At 41.2% G+C, this 17,147-nt stretch overlaps 1 protein-coding gene across 2 annotated transcripts in view; it reads right to left on the bottom strand.

Annotated features, from left to right (window-relative positions):
- The window catches only part of ACSS2 (acyl-CoA synthetase short chain family member 2), a 51,112-nt gene extending 34,176 nt beyond the window's left edge, over positions 1 to 16,936 (bottom strand). The window contains exons 1-2 of one of the 2 annotated variants that reach the window (XM_060616308.3): positions 16,659 to 16,936; positions 10,863 to 11,058 (exon numbers count right to left, since the gene is read on the bottom strand). In XM_060616308.3, the coding sequence (XP_060472291.1) occupies positions 10,863 to 11,058; positions 16,659 to 16,842 (380 nt within the window). In that variant the 5' untranslated portion in view covers positions 16,843 to 16,936. The remainder of the gene's footprint in view (positions 1 to 10,862; positions 11,059 to 16,658) is intronic. The other variant, XM_060616317.3, reaches the window with a different exon arrangement.
- Between the last annotated feature and the right edge of the window lie 211 nt (positions 16,937 to 17,147).

The raw sequence follows: 17,147 nt of genomic DNA, 5'->3' as shown, positions 1-17,147 counted from the left end.
TCTCCTTCACTTTCTGCCCCTCCCCTGCTCATGTTGTCTTTCTCAAAAATAAATAAACATTTTTTTAAAAAAGGACACTGGACTAGATCAGGGATTTTCAAACTGAGCTTTGCAAATCCCTAGATGTTCTACACACATACCTCACAAGGACCTCAGTGACAAAGTGAAGCCAAAAGAATGCAGCTCTGGTCCTCCTGTCTATGTTTCAACCAGATCAGCTCTGCTCTTGCCTGTTTTGGGTATGGGGCTTTGGGTAATAATGATAAAAACAGCTAACACACTGTTTGCCAAGCACTTAAACCTTTACACAGATTATTCCAATTATTCTTCACAACAATCTATGTCATAGGAATTGTTATTATTCACATTTTACAGACAGGAAAACTAAGGTTTAAAGAAGTGAGGCAACTACCCTAGCTAATAAGTATTAGAGTAGGGACTAAAATCTAAGCAGAGTCTATAGCCTACTTTTTTTTTAAATTTTTTTAAATGTTTATTTATTTTTGAGAGACAGAGAGAGACAGAGTGCAAGTAGCAGAGGGGCAGAGAGGGGCAGAGAGGGAGACACAGAATCGAAGCAGGTTCCAGGATCTGAGCTGTCAGCACACAGCCCAACACAGGGCTCAATCCCACAGACCATGAGATCATGACCTGAGCCAAAGTCGGACGCTTAACTGACTGAGCCACCCAGGCGTCCCTCAGCCTACTCTTTACAAAAAAAAAAAAAAAAAAAAAAAAAAAAACCAAAAAGTTTATTTATTTATTTATTTTTGAGAGTTGGGGGAGAGAGACCGTGCAAGGGAGGGGCAGGGAGAGAATCCCAAGCAAGCTCCATGCTGTTAGCATAGAGCCCAGCACAGGGCTCAATCCCACGAACCATGAGATCATGACCCATGCCAAAATCAAGAGTCAGATGCTTAACTGAGTCACCCAGGGGCTGCTATAGCCTACTTTTGTTAATCACTATACATATAATATTTTATTTGAGCAAAAAGATTCTAATGACTTTAAAAAATTGAAAATTACTGAACTAGATGATCTTTAAGGCATCTTTTATATTTAAATTTCTATAATTCCACATTCAGCCTGCAAAGGGATATAATAACTGTCCTCCAGACACCTGGGTGGCTCAGTCGGTTGAGCGTCTGACTCTTGGTTCAGCTCAGGTCATGATCTCAAGGTTTAGAGGATTCAAGCCCCACATTGGGCTCTGCACAGGCAGTACGGAGCCTGCTTGGGACTCTCTGTCTCCCTCTCTACCCCTGCCCCACTTGCTCTGTCTCCCTCAAAATGAATAAATAAACTTAAAAAAAAAATAACTGCCCTCCTATATCAGAAGAGATGTTCTATGGAAAAAAAGAATAGGATTATTCTATGTAGCCTCAGAAAATAGAACTAAAGCAAAGGAAAAAGATAGAGTGAAAGAAACTTACAGGGAGGGACTATATCTAAGAACTTTGTAGCAGAGCTGTCCAACAATGGGACAGATAGTAAGTGAACTGTGTGCTCTTGGTAGTGTTCCATAATCAGACTGATAACATGGGGATTGTTGGGGATGGAGATATTGGAGCTACAATTCCTGCTTTGTATAGGAAGTAGACTAAATGACCTCAAAGGATTATAACTGAGAGTCTCAAATTCTCAGATAGAGGTTCAAGGTACCAGACACTGGGAATCATTACTATTGCCCAATTTCTCTCATACCAAATCCAGGAAAAGGAGAAAGGCCCATCCTCAGCTCCATGCCTTCTGTACTTACTGTTGTAAATGTAAAACTGCCCTAAAGCAAGAACCCATGCTCCCACCTGACCACCTGATACCTTCAAGGGACAGGAACCCACTATCAGGTTCCTCCCCTGCTTCCAACCTCTCCCAGCTGTCCTGTCACTGCAGTCCCCTACATTTATTTCAGCAATTCTAAAGGTCAGTGCCAGAAGTTAACTTTAACAAGTACCCTGTTCATTCTCTACGTTTACAGGTGGGGAAAAAGAAAGCTCAGAAAAGGGCATTATCTAAAACCATTCTCCTCATTATTCACTAAATACACTGGTATAAGAAGTCAGCCCAGACACAAATTCATGAAGTTGACATGGAGCTCAGGATACTGAATCTGGCTTCCAGACAGTCTCCATTTATTATATACTTATTATTACATATGTTAACATATATAATAATATATTAATCTATAACACATATTATTACACATTTACTATTAACATCCCACCTACTTCTAAAAAGTGACTAGTGAATTGGACAACACAGCCTACCTGTCTCATTTTCAGTACTTTAGGGAAGAACTCTTTAAGGTGTCAAGGGTCATAAAACTCAGGAAGAAGTGAAACAGATTAGAGATCCACCTTAAACATGAAATCCTCCAGCCTTCTTCTGCAATTTGCCCACCAGATTCAAATGGAGAAAGACTGTTTCCAGCAACAGTTATTTCCCCACATACCTCCATTAGCATAAAGTATATACTACCAGGACCAGGACTGCCCCAGGCAAAGGGAGCAGACTCTCAACCTCAGCCCCTTAACTCCAAACCTTCTAAAATCCTCCTTTATTTCACCATGGCAACAGAAGCCCAGCCCACCTACTGAGTCACTATAGGTTGCATCAAAACTTCTAAAAACCCACTTCCTCTTGAGACACAATCTAGAATCCTGAACTAGAAGAGCAAGAAGGACTTTGCAGAGTATCTATGACCACTAAGCCTCCACCACTCCCACAAAGGGAAGAGATGGTCTGAGACCATCTTCTTTCTCAAATGAGTGTTTTTCCTTACCACATGTATTTTAATCAGTAAATACACTATTGTGAAACCAGTGAAGACATAGACGGAAGACAAAAAAGTCCCTCCCTTCCCATATCACTGAAAGGAACTCCAGGACATGGACCTAGATAATTAACAGAGTCCTTGGATATGAATGCTAGGACAGAACACTCTAGGGCTCTGGCTTTCCATATCACCTTCACAATCTTCTCCCTGTCAGAACATGGGCTTGTCTCACCTTCCTACCTTCTCAAATACACATACAAATGCCCCACAGGTATCTGGAGAATTCTGGTTTTTTTTTTTTTAACGTTTATTCATTTTTGAGAGACAGAGAGAGAGTGTGTGAGCAGGGGAGAGGCAGAGAGAGAGGAAGACACAGAATCCGAAGTAGGCTCCAGGCACCAAGCTGCCAGCACAGAGCCTGACACAGGGGTCAAACCCACGAACTGCAAGACCATGACCTGAGCCAAAGTCAGATGTTCAACTGACCGAGCCACTCAGGCGCCCTGGAGAATTCTAAATATCACACTCTGGAATTCATACTTGGGAGCACAGAGGGATTCTGAGAGCAGAGTTTCTGTCCAAAGGTCACTCCTAAAGTCACCTGCCTCTCAAAAGTTCTGGTTTCTAAGGAAGGATTAATAATAGCCAGAGCCTATGGAGAGACAGCAATGATTCTGCGGAAGATAAGCACCAAGATGGCACAGAGATAATGAAAGCCAGAGGCAACCCAAAGCAAATAGTGGAAGGAATGGACTATACCAAATCACTTGGGTTTGGAGACTGGGGTCCTCTCCTGGAATAGCCTACAGATTGAGCAGTTAGTATAAATTGCCAGAATAACAGCCATCAACTACTGTTTCCTCCCTTTCCCCATAAACCCTTTAATTAATCCTTCAAATCTTCTGTCCCCAGTGTCTCTTCAACTTGCCAGCCTCTCTACCTTTGCACTACCCCTAATATCCTTTGCTCTCTCTCCCTAAATGTCTATTCCAATAATTTTGTCACTGATCACCTTCTCACATATGTACACATAAATCCCCACTAACATCTCCTCCTACCACACTAGGAGGAAGAAATTGCAAGAGAGGTTGAAACCAGTTTTGTGTGGAAGGTAAGATTAGCCCTTGGATCAGATGAGTGTGCACCTTTGAGAAAAGTAAAATGTTATATAGACTAAAGAAACCATTGACTCTTCCTCTCAACTTTCTGTTTCTCCACCATCTACACATGCAGTTGCCTATGTTGCTTTTTTTTTCCCTCCAAATTACTTTAAAATTTCATCTTTCCATTCCATTCCCACCAGCAGGATCCCAGTCCAGGCACCTCTACTCTGAATAACAAACTCCCAGCAATCTGGCTTCACGCTCCCATTTCCATATGTATCCAGATTAATTTTTTTAAACCCAGGTGTGACCACATCATTCCCTTGCATATAATCCTTTCATAGGTCTCCAAAAAATAGTCAAGGTCTCCCATTCCCGGACCCCATCCACTGTTGACAACAACCTTGACTCCTCTTTGTCTCACTCCCCACATCCAATCTAAGTCAGCAAATTCCATGGGCCTCTTCACTCAAAATAGATCCAGATTTGGACTACTTCTAGCCACTTTCAAGATACTATTATGTTCTAAATCACCAACACTGCTCATCTGATTTCTATAATAGCCTCCTAATTGGTCTCCCTGATTCTACTCTTGCCTTCTGTCTATTCTCAACACAAAAGAGAGAAAGATTCTAAATATACATCAAATTGCTGTCACTTTTGTGCTCAGGATTGTCCAGTGGTTCCCTACTTCACTATAAATAAAACCCAAAAGCTTATATTGACTTTCAAGGTTCTACATGATCTAGTGTCCTGCTGACCTCATTCTGAAAACTCTCTAGTTCACACTGCTTCAGCTACACCAACTTCTCAGCTAGTCTTAAACCAAGCAGCAGCACACTCCTACATCAGGGCTTTTGTACTTGCTCTTCCATGTACTTGGAATATTTCTCCTTCCCAATACAATTATCTGCGTGGCACACTCCATTTCCTTCTTAAATGTCTGCTCAAATGTCACTTTTATCAGACAGTTCTTCCCTTATCAACGCCCATTCTTTGTTGTCATTCCCTTTTTGCTTATGCCACTCTGTATTTTTCTGTAGCATTTATCACTACCTGCCATATATTCATTGGCCTGTTTGTTTACTGTCTGTCTCCTCAAGCTGAAATATAACTTCCATGAAGGCATGGATATTGTTCAGAATAGTTCCTGGTACATAGCAAGTGCACAATAAGTATTTATTGAATGAATAAATTGTTCCCTGTATAAACCCTTTACTCCAGACAAATTTGGCCTTCTCACTGTCCCAATAGTAATTATAGCTAATGTCTTTTGAGTGCTTTCAATGTGCCAGGAATTGGATACATCACTTTGTTACACTATTCAGTCAGTAACTACATGAGATGGAAACTACTTTTATCCATTTTACAGTTGAGGCTCAAAGATATTAAATAATTTGTATAAAATCATATAGCTATTTTTGCAGCAGAAACAGGACTCAGGTTAGTCTGATACCAAAGCCCATTCTCCTAATTTTTTCATACTGCCTCCCTACATGCCTTCTCCCTTCTGTGAACTATTTGTGTAAGTGGCTCTTTGCAGTTGGCCCATAATTGCTTTCCAGCTGTTTTATATAGGTCTATTTGGTTTTCCAAATAGAATGTCAATTCCATAAGACCAAGATCTGGGTATTTGAAATGTGATACCACATTTTACCTTACATTTATAAGCAAATTAACCTTAAAGTTAATTTGACAAATTAACTTTAACTAATATGACAAATTTCTCTTTTCAACTGTCACAATCTGGTGTTAGACAACTAGAATAATGAAGCAGGATCATATGGTGAAAAGAGTAACTGACTAGGAGTAAGGATACCTAGAGATTAGTCTCAGCTCTGTCTCCAAGCTCTGTGTCAGCTGTAGCCTCACTGATCTTTAATCTACTAATCTGTAAAGAAAGTTGGCCTAGATGAATCTAAATGATCATTTCAGGAGCACCTGGGTGGTTCAGTTGGTTAAGCACCTGACTCTTGCTTTAGGCTCAGGTCATGATCTCACAGTCATGAGTTCAAGTCCCATGTTGGCTCTGCACTGACAGTGCAAAGCCTGCCTGGGATTCTCTCTCTCCCTCTCTCTCTCTGCCCCTCCTCTGTGTGCCCATGCCCCCTCTCTCTCTCTCTCAAAATAAAAAAATAAACTTAAAAAATAAATGGCCACTTCAAATTCTAAAAATACTATTATTCCATGAAAATTTACAATGTGTCAATCCAAAAGTAAAAGGCCAAATTCTTCCTTAATATGGTTCTACTTTGGTTCTATGAGCACTATTTCCTCTGTGCATTATTTCAGAACATGCCCTAAAACAAGGAATGAGCTATAAATGTGGTTTGCTAATGCCACTAGAGCTATATAAATGACATTGTTTAGGTTGAAAAGAAAGTCATACTGTGACTCCATAAGAAGTATATCAATTAGAGAAAACCATGGAAAAGATGTCATTTTAAAAAGCATTATTGGGGGGCCTGGGTGGTTCACTCAGTTAAGCATCGGACTCTTGATTTCAGCTTAGGTCATAATCTCAACAGTTGTGAAATCAAACCCCATGTCAGGCTCTGCACTGGGCACAGAGTCTGCTTAAGATGCTCTCTATTCCTCTCCCTCTGCCCCTGCCCTGCTCATGTGCATGCATGCATGCACACACTCTCTCTAAAAAAAAAAAAAAAAAAGACTCTCTCTCCCTTTCCCTCTGCCCCTCCCCTCCCCCCAAGCACGTTTTCTTTCTTTCTTTTTTTCTCTTTCTCTCTCTCTCTTTCTCTCTCTCTCTCTCTCTCTCTCTCTCACACACACACACACACACACACACACACACACACAGCATGAATAAAAATTAGATCAGGAAGAAGGTGGACTCCAAAACAAAACACTTTGGGGGAAAAAAGAGGACTTCATAGAATAAATGATATGATAGAGAGTTTGAAAAATACTGAGTACAAGATAAAGACAAATAATGCAAGAAAAATGGCAGGCAATTTTTAACTTCAGAGAAAACAAAAATCTGTATATAAAAGGAAATGCAGGGGCACCTGTATGGCTCAGTTGGTTAAACATTAGACTCTTGGTTTCAGCTCAAGTCATGACCTCATGGTTCCTGAGATCGAGCTCTGCATCCAGCTCTGGGCTGGTAGCACAGAGCCTGCTTGGGATTCTCTCTCTCTCTCTCTCTCTCTCTCTCTCTCTCTGTCTCTCTCTCTCTCTCTCCCCCAACCTCTTTCTGCCCCTCCTCCACTTCTGCTTTCTCTCTCTCTCTCAAAATAAACAAATAAACTTCAAAAGAAAAAAAAGGAAATGCAATCATAATATATTACTCTTATGTAAACATTGTGTTTAAATTAACTAAAAAACAGAGCTAGATAGATGAGAGAATGAAGTTGGAGGAATATACAAGAACAAAATTCTCATCTATCATAATAGGAAGTCACAATTCCTAAAGTATGTTGTATAAGCATACTACTTAAAACTATGGAGGTAGAGCACCTGGGTGGCTCAGTTGATTGAGCACCTGACTTTTTTTTTTTTTTTTTTTTTTTTGTTTTGAGAGAGTGCGAGTGCACAGGCAAGGGAGGGGCACAGAGAGAGGGGGGAGAGAGAGAATCCCAAGCAGGCTCCATGCTGCCAGTGCACAGCCCAAACCGGGGCTCAATCCCACCAACTGTGAGCTCATGACCTGAGCCAAAATTGAGAGTTGGATGCTTAAATGATTGAGCCACCCAAGGCTCCCCTGAGCATCTGACTCTTGACTTTGGCTGAGGTCAAGATCCCAGGATCGTGAGATTGAGCTCCACTTATGGAACCTGCTTGAAATTCTCTCTCTCCCTCTATCCTTCTCCCCTACTTGTACTCTCAAATAAATAAATAAATAAATAAATAAATAAATAAGGAGGTTTTAAGAGAAATAACCACATCTGGCATATTTGCACTTTACTTTTTTATAACAAATGTGACTTATTTGTAGCTTGGTTTTACTTTATTGTTAACATAAAATAATTGAATAATAATGGCCCACATGGTACTTGTCTCCCACTCCTCTATCCCTATATCTGTAATACCTAACATACGACTATCCAACATCTTTAAAAATTCTTGTTGATTGAGCGACCAATGTAAAAATGGGATGAAGAGGGGCACCTGGGTGGCTCAGTCGGTTAAGCGGCCGACTTCGGCTCAGGTCATGATCTTGCAGTCCGTGAGTTCGAGCCCCGCGTCGGGCTCTGTGCTGACAGCTCAGAGCCTGGAGCCTGTTTCAGATTCTGTGTTTCCCTCTCTCTGACCCTCCCCCGTTCATGCTTTGTCTCTCTCTGTCTCAAAAATAAACGTTAAAAAAAAAATTTTTTTTAAAAATGGGATGAAGATACCTTGTTATGGAATTATAGAATTTTGCACTAGAAGCAAATTTAGAAATTATATAATCCAATGCTTCTCAATTTGGTGTTCCATGAAATACTGCTTCTTGTAATGTTAATAGCATGCTGCAGAAAGTGGGGCTCAAATAAATTTGGGTAATCCTGTGCAAAAAATATTAATCAGGTGTCTTTACTATAGTTCTTGGAGGCTTTACTATGTTAATACACATTGGGAATCCCAGAAAGGTAATTTATTATGTAGTGTTTCTCAGATTCATTTGTTTCATGAATTAAGCCCCTGCTACTATCTCTAGTAATGAGTGGTTTCTGCAGCATTCTTTGGAAAACACTGATCTAGTCAACTCCTCTCATTTTACAAGTAGGAAAAGAGACACTCTAGAGCCTGTTCAGGTCTGGATGGCAGGGGAACTAGAAAGAAGGGCTTCAGGATTCTGGAGCAGTCTCCAGTGATTGAACAACTCTGGCCTAAGTTTTCTCAGTCTTTCATCATGCACTTGAATTATTTCAAACAGTGAACAACATCAGACACAAGCCTCTCCTTTACAGATCTTTAAAGATTTTCTGATCCCTAAGGAACCCAGGAAGTGAACCCAAGTGTCAAATGGAGCTCAAGCCATAAAGTCCAAGGGAAGAAGCTAAAGGAAGTCTCAATAAAAGACTGTTTCAGTGGCAAAGTAACCCTAAATTGAGCAATAGCAATGTGAACAGACCACTCACATTTGTACAGTTTTTTTCCAATAAGTAAATAAATGCTTTCACAACATCATCTCACTTGAGATGAGAAAGACGGGGTAGAATTACGATCCTCATTTTATGGAAGAGGAAAGGGATTCTCACAGAGTTAAATGCCTTGTCTGTGGTCATATAGCAAGTGAATGGCAGAGTTGGGCTCATTTTAGGGCATTAGGGCTCTTATTAATACATCACAAACTGGGCAAATTTTGACTGAATACCAATTAACTCTTCCATGAAACATCCAAACTACTCCTATTGGCTCACTTAAAAAGAATAGATCAATTCTCAAAATGCTCATGGTGGTGGCAGAATCAACACCCCAATTATTGGAACTTCAAGGTCTATTTGGGTTCAGTGTAGTAATACCACCTATAAGCTATGTTGCTAGAAGGAAGGGGTCTTAAAAAGTTCCCACTAGGGGCGCCTGGGTGGCTCAGTCGGTTAAGCGGCCGACTTCGGCTCAGGTCATGATCTTGCGGTCCGTGAGTTCGAGCCCCGCGTCGGGCTCTGTGCTGACAGCTCAGAGCCTGGAGCCTGTTTCGGATTCTGTGTCTCCCTCTCTCTGACCCTCCCCTGTTCATGCTGTCTCTCCCTGTCTCAAAAATAAAAAATAAAACGTTTAAAAAAAAAAAAAAAAGTTCCCACTAGGAAGGCAACATCACCTAGTGTTACCAGCAAGGAGTCAAACAGACTTGAGTTTGAGTCCTGGCTCTACCACTTACTTATAAGCCCTATGATTTTATTCACTATATAACCCTCTGTGCTTCACTTCTTCACCTATATCGCACAGCTGCTAAAAAGCTAATGTTAAGAGTTAGAAGGATAGCATGGTGTCATGGTTATGAGTATAAACTCTATAACTATCCTAACTGGCTTTGAATCTCAGTCCTACTTCTTACTAGCTGTATGACTTCAGATAAGTCACTTAACATCTCAGAATTTCAGTTTTCACATATGTAAAATGAGGAAAACAGTGCATTCTTGGTTGTCAGCATCAAATGAGATAATATTTGTTAAGCACTTGAGCATAGTGTCTGATACTTTTGGGGAATGTCATCAAAAAGATGTGACCTCCAATCTACCTGATTGACCCTTCCAGCAGTGGGAGGCTTCTTACCCCTTCCCATGTCCTTGGAATGTGGGTTCCACTTGCCTTTCCTGCTCAAAGACATAGCCTTGAGATGTGATGATGTAGTACTGAAAACACCTGCATGTTACTAAGCCTACTTAGGACCTCTACACACTTTTAAGATTTGGAGGGTGAGTACAGTGTTCCGTTTGTCTTGCTGCTGTCCAAGACAAGCTTTGTATGTAAGTTCTCTTTGTTTATTAAAACTGCCACCTACGAACCTGGAATGGCTGCCTCTTTCTTCAGTCTCTCCTTACCCTCTGCTTACGGGGGGGTAGGAGGGGGCCGGTTTCAGATTATACCTGGGAAACTCCAGGAAGGACTGCAAACTAACAGGTATTATAGTTCACCCAAAGATGATAACAACAATGGTAGTGAAAATCCCAATATCCACACTTTCCTCCCAAAGCAAAATGAGAAAGATTGCTACTCAGTCCTATTCACTTCCATTTACCCTCCCCTCTCTTTCCTCTCCAACTACAAGCCAAGAATGCCAGACTAGAAGTCAGGACACCTGGCTCTGAATGTCAATTCTGTCACATACTAGTTATGTGATTTCAGTGAAGTCACTTAACTTACTTGAGGTATTTTTCCTCATCTGAGATTAAATTAGCAATACTTTACTTACTCTCCTAGGTTGTTGCAAGGATCAAATGAATTAATAGATTTTAAAGTACTTTGTGAACTATGAAACACTATATAAATTTGAGTGGTGACTTTTTATCTGTCACAGGCTTCAAGATAGATGTTTTTACCAGTAAAAAGCAACTTTATCGCCAAGTTTTTTCTCATGGACAATTCGATCCAGTACGTTGTAGCAGATGTTGGTAGTTGCTCCTTTCATCCACTCGATGAAGATTTTTCCTTTAGTCACATCAAAATTGTACTGGAGGAATGGGCCAGGACATGAGGTCTTCCAGTAAAATTCCTTGGCAATGTCTCCCCAAAACTCTGCAGCAGAAAGGGAAACCAAGACATCACCAAATTTCTCAGACATACTTATCCTCAGATGGCTTACCAGTCTATGACATGAACAAGTCACAACTTCTCTGCCCTATATTCTAGGACCCATGATGGAGGTCCTTCCTTTACCTGTCTAATTTTTATCACCTACTACTTTCCTAACCTACCTTCTATTCCCATGAGCTGAATCTTGACTCAAATTTCTTCCTTCTCTCAAAACTGCCATTCCGTTTTTCACCATCTATTCAAATCATAGCCACACAATGCCTAGCACAACAGTAATTTAACAAATTAAGTAGTGAAAGGAAGAAATCCTTTACCCACAGAGCCTTCCATAATATCTTTCTAATTTGTTCATTCATTCACTTTCAGCAATTATTTAATGAGCATCTCCTCCAATTACATCTTGACCAAGTGTTACTTGCTATGAGTCAGATGTTGCTTTAAGCTCTTTATATGTATGATCTTATTTAGTCTCTACCACAACCATAAGAGGTAGGCCTTGTTTTCATTCTCATTTTATTGATTTGAAAAATCAAGGCTTACCAAATGTCCATTGACTGATGATGGATAAAAAAGACGTGGTATATATACATAATATATAATGGGTGCTGGGTATGAAGGAGGGCACTTGTTATGATAAGCATTGGATTTTGTATGTAACTAATGAATCACTGAATTCTACTCCTGAAACCAATATTGCACTGTATGTTAACTAACTAGAATTTAAATAAAAATTTGAAAAGAAAAAAAAATGAAAATCAAGGCTCAGAGAAGTTAAATAACTTACCCTAGGTTATATAGTTACTAAGTCAAGATGTGAACTGCCCAGAGGAAGACATTTTTGCTAAAATCTAAAAGAGAACGGGAGTTTTTCTCCACTTCCCTACCAGGAAACAGGGCCATGAGATAGAAAGGAACCAAGGGTATATGTTAAGAGGAACTCCCTGGGGCTGAAGCACTGAGAGTAAGAGAAAGAGTAGCAGAAATTAATTCATAAACTGGGCAGATCATGCAATCCTTCTGGGCATGATAAGGAATTTGATATTATCCTAAAGAAGAATGGAAAGCCATTGTAAGATTTTAAGGAGAGGGACATGAACAGATTAATAATCTTAAAATATTTGCCTGCTACTCCATAGAAAATGTATTCAACAGGTAAAACATGTAATGTCAGAGCACTTAGGATATTGTCAGTACAGGGTCAGGAGCTAGAAGGAAGAGACACACTTAGAAACATAACAGTGAAAGGAAATTTAGAGATTATTATCCCCATTTCACCAATAACAAACCAAATTCATAGAGGTAAAGTGATTTGCTCAAGGTTATGTGATTCAGTTTATACAATCTAGGTGGAAAGATAAGACTAACACATGAAATACTGTTGAACATGCAAAACAATATAGTTGAAAGCTAAATCATATGGTGTACAACTTGCAAACAATTTAAGAAATCCAAATAATTTTTAAAAAAGATAAATCCAATGTCAGATGGCTCTGTGAAAGAGATACTCTTATATGATAATGGCATTATAAGAAATTGTCACAATCTTACTGGAAAACAGGAAAATGACTGACGAGAGCCATAAAATTTTTTATACCTTTAAACATCCGCTAACTTAATTTTGGGAAGCACACTACAAGAAAAAATTCCAAAGGAAAAAAAAAAGTAATTGCTAAAGAGATGTTTGTAGTAACACTATTTATAACAGTGAAACTGGAAACAACCCAAGAGCCTAATAATTAAAAAAAAAAAAAAGCTGATGAAAACTAGTAATACTAGTAGTAATACAACAGAATACTAAATGGCCACTAAACAGAGGGCAAATGGGAACTGGCATTTTAGCAAATGGCCATTCCTGTACCAGGCACTGAACCAATCTTATTGAATCTATTTGCGTGTGTGTGTGTGTGTGTGTGTGTTTAAGATTTTATTTTTAAGAAATCTCTGTATCCAATGTGGAGCTTGAACTCACAACCCACAGATCAAGACTCACTTGGTGCCCCTCACTGAATTTTTTTTTTCATATTAAAACACTCATAATTGAAGTATTTTTATTTTGTGTACAATGAGTGAGCATTAAGGTAGGTGTCCTGGATATCTGCAGTTAAGGTAGGTATCTTGGATGACCCACTCAAGGTAGTTTACTCAATCCAATTTAATACAGCCTGTATTCTCTGCATACTGATGGAAACACTGGCAGCACATACTGAGGCTGTGTTTTCCTGATCAGACTGTGGCGATTTGAGCAGACATGGCAAGAATAAAAACCCTGGCCAAACTTCCTCAGATGGCCCAGGAGAGCTACTGGTGATCTATCTTCTCTCTCCAATGCAGCAAAATGAGACAAAAGGCTTCACTGAATGTTTATACAGCCCTATTAAGTATATATTAATTACCCTAATTTTATAGATGAGAAAAACAAAGCTCAGAAAACATAGGAACTCTCCCAAGGAAACACACAGCTAGAAACCAGTATGCACAATCACATATGTTGTTACAACTACATTGAATACATGTATATACTCAAAAATATTTTTAAGTGATAATAGTAGGCATAGGTTATATAAAACTATTTATGAACCCCATTTATGTATATCAATAAGGATGAGGAAAACTGAGTTTTGGGACACTTGGGTGGCTCAGTCAGTTAAGCGTTCGACTTTTGATTTTGGCTCAAGTCATGATCTCACGGTTTGTGGGTTCAAGCCCTGTGCTGATAGTGTGGAGCCTGCTTGAGATTCTCTCTCTGTGCCCCTCCCCCCTTGCACTCGCTCACCCACACACACTCTCTCTCTTCCCCCGCCTTAAAATTAATAAATAAACTTTAAAAAAATAAAAAGAAAACTTGAGTTTTATGATCACTTAGTTTTGTTTTGGGAGGGGTTTGTTTTTATTTGGTGGAAGTATTGAAATCTGGATGCTTCATTGGCATGCATTCTTTTTTTTTTAAGTTTATTTATTTATTTGGGGTGACAGAGAGAGAGGGGGAGACAGAGAATCCCAAGTAGGCTCTGTGCTGACAATACATCGTGGAGTTCGAACTCATGAACTGTGAGATCACGACCTGAACTGAAATCAAGAGTCAGATGCTTAACTGACTGAGCCACCCAGGCACCCCACCATTAGCATGCATTCTAAATATGAAAGTTCAGAAGAGGAAAAGATGAGCATGGACTAGATGATCAGGGAATGTTGTGTAGAACTGGTGGGTTTGACTAGATAGAGAAGAGCAGAAGGAAATGGGCAAAGGCAAGGAGATGGGAAATAAACCTTTGTGTAATCAGTATATCAATGAGAATGACTGGTCTAGAATAAGGGGTGTGGTAAGGAATAGCGGGAAATAAGAACAGAGAGGTAAGGTGTAGCTAGTTATCCAGACCTTGAGTAAACGGCAATTTCAAATTTTTATTTGAAATTGGAGGAAACAGGGAACTACTGAAAGTTTTTGAAGTGACATATGAAAGCAATGTTTCCAGAATCTCAATCTAATAGTGTTTATTTTAGATAATTCTACCAGAGAGATTGGTGGGTGAGACCAGGGGACGAGAGAACCAACTAGGAGGCTGCTTCCTTGAATTAAAAGGTACTGCGGGAATGGAAGAAAAGGTAAGCAGAGATATTTTGAAGAGTATTTAACAGAATTTGGTGAAAGGCAGACTGTGGGGTCAGGGAAGAGGAAGACTATAGCTATCAGGAGTATAGGTTCTGTAGTCAAGACTACCTTAGATCAAATCCCAGATCCACTGCTATGCAGCTTTATGGCCTCATGCAAGTTAGTTAATCTCTCTACACTTCAGTTTTCTTTTCTGCATAATGGGGATAACAGTCTACATCAAATCAAACAGGATTTGTGCTCAGTAAGCAGTAAGCAATCTTTAATGAGATAAAGAGATAGAAATCTTTTTTTTTTTTAATTTTTTTTTTAACATTTATTTATTTTTGAGACAGAGAGAGAGCATGAATGGGGGAGGGTCACAGAGAGAGGGAGACACAGAATCTGAAACAGGCTCCAGGCTCTGAGCTGTCAGCTCAGAGCCCGACGCGGGGCTCGAACCCACTGACCGTGAGATCATGACCTGAGCTGAAGTTGGACGCTTAACCAACCGAGCCACCCAGGCGCCCCTGATAAGATAAAGAGATAGAAAAGATCCATCTATAGTTGATAGATAGATCTTATTATAGAAGAAGATGATGAAAGAGATTTAGTTTGGGATAGTGGCACTGACAGGGATTAGAAAATTAAGGGGAGAGCAGTTTTGGGAGGGAAAATTGGTAAATCCCAGACACAGTCATGTTAAATATGGTGTAACATCAAGGTATGAGAATAAAATGGTCTACAGACCTATGAAATCTGGGACCAGAGCGTAAGTGGGATCCTGGGCACAGGGCTAAATATATAGAAGTTATTATTGTGGAAATAGATAGAAAACAGATGAACTCATGATGGGGAAAAAAATAGAAGAAAGAGAAGTGAAAAGAGGTCTGAGGATTCAAACTTGAACACTGCCTGTGTAGCAGTCAACCACTCTACACTTGATTCAATCTTGTCTGGCATTACTCAGTAATCCCTTGGCCCACGTTGTTCTTATTATCAGACTAACCACCATTTTCTGAATGCCAGCGGTGTTTCAGGCACTCTATCATGCACACTTATCACCTGCTTTAGACCTCAAACAAACGTAGGAGGCAAGTATTATTATCAGCATCCTACGGACGAAGAAAAGGAATCTTAGGTTTAAAACTCTGCTTAAGACCTCACAGTGAATGAATGGTAGATTTGGGGGTGGTCTGATTCATTGCCCAGGCTTATCCCACTGCCAAACATAATGCTGCCCCCCAACGTTGGTACAGTTTTGACCCCTTACCCAGACTGAGGGCAAGGGCAAAGAATTTTCCATACCCATTCTTAAAGGCATGGGACGTTCTATCAGAATTTCTGAGTTATTACAATCCCAGCCCGATTTTTTTTTAAACTGCATCTCAGTGACTTGTTCGGTCTCACATTGCGTAATTGCCTCTGGAATTTATGAAATACGAAAAACAGATTTGGGACTCCGTTACTAATGTGGGGGACCCCCAGGACGGGAACCAGACCCTTTACTAACCAACTGTGGAGACTAAGTCACAGGGTGAAGGTGTCAGGAGGCAAAAGCTGAGTTGGCGTGAAAGGGAGCAAAGAAAGTTCTGTAGCTCTCCTCCCCTCGAGGCGCCCCTTCGCCTCTGCGAACCTTAGGAACTCAGACCTTCACTCGCCTCAAGGAAGCCCCAACTCCTCACGAAATCCCCAAGTCGCCAAGGAACTCCCTGGTTCCTAGGGAACCCTCATCACAGAACCCTCCTCATCACAGAACCCTTCTCCCTACAGAACTCCCATATCCTCCCGGAACTTCTTTTCCATCTCCTCAAAGAACCTGTCTCTTCATGAACCCTTCAACCTCCCAAGAGAAAACCCAACTCCGCCAGGGACCCCGATCTCCTCACGTAATCCCCGTTCCCCACGCCTCGTGCCCAATTTCTCACTCTTCTGCAACCCCCTACTTCTCTCCTCACTGACCCCACCCAGGGCCGCCCGGGCCCGGCCTCACCTCGCGGCTCCTCCACAGAGCGCCGGTGCAGCTCGCGGTAGCGCTGCAGCGAAGAGACGTGCGCTGAACGGCTGACCTCGGGCGGCGGAGACCAACTCCGCACCCGGCTCCGGGGTCCAGACTCCTCCCGCTCCCCGCTCCCGCTCCCGTTCCCGCTCCGGCCCCGCTCCTCCGGAAGCCCCATAACGTCAAGTTCCGAGTGCCGTAGCAGCCTTTGCGGGTAGCTTCTCGCGCCCAGGAGAGGAAAACAGGCTGGCCCGGGGGCGGTGCCTTACGGGAGGAGAGGCCCGGCCGCCGGAGGCGTGGCTTAAGCAGCCTCGGCGGATGGCGGCCCGGAGGGGCGGAGCCATGCTCGATGGGGTCAAAATGAATGTTAGCAGTGACACGGATTGGGAAAAGTCGAGTATTGCTTGGGGGTAGGGGCGGAGCCGACTGCGGAAGGGGTGGGGCCACAGGGGAGGAGCTGAAGGGGCGGGGCGCGTGACAAGA

The sequence above is a fragment of the Panthera onca genome, chromosome A3, assembly GCF_046562875.1.
Source record: "Panthera onca isolate mPanOnc1 chromosome A3, mPanOnc1 haplotype 2, whole genome shotgun sequence".
NCBI classification, from domain to species: Eukaryota; Metazoa; Chordata; class Mammalia; order Carnivora; family Felidae; genus Panthera; species Panthera onca.
The sequence above is the reverse complement of the archived record's forward strand: the minus strand, read 5'-3'. Positions and strand labels throughout refer to the sequence as shown.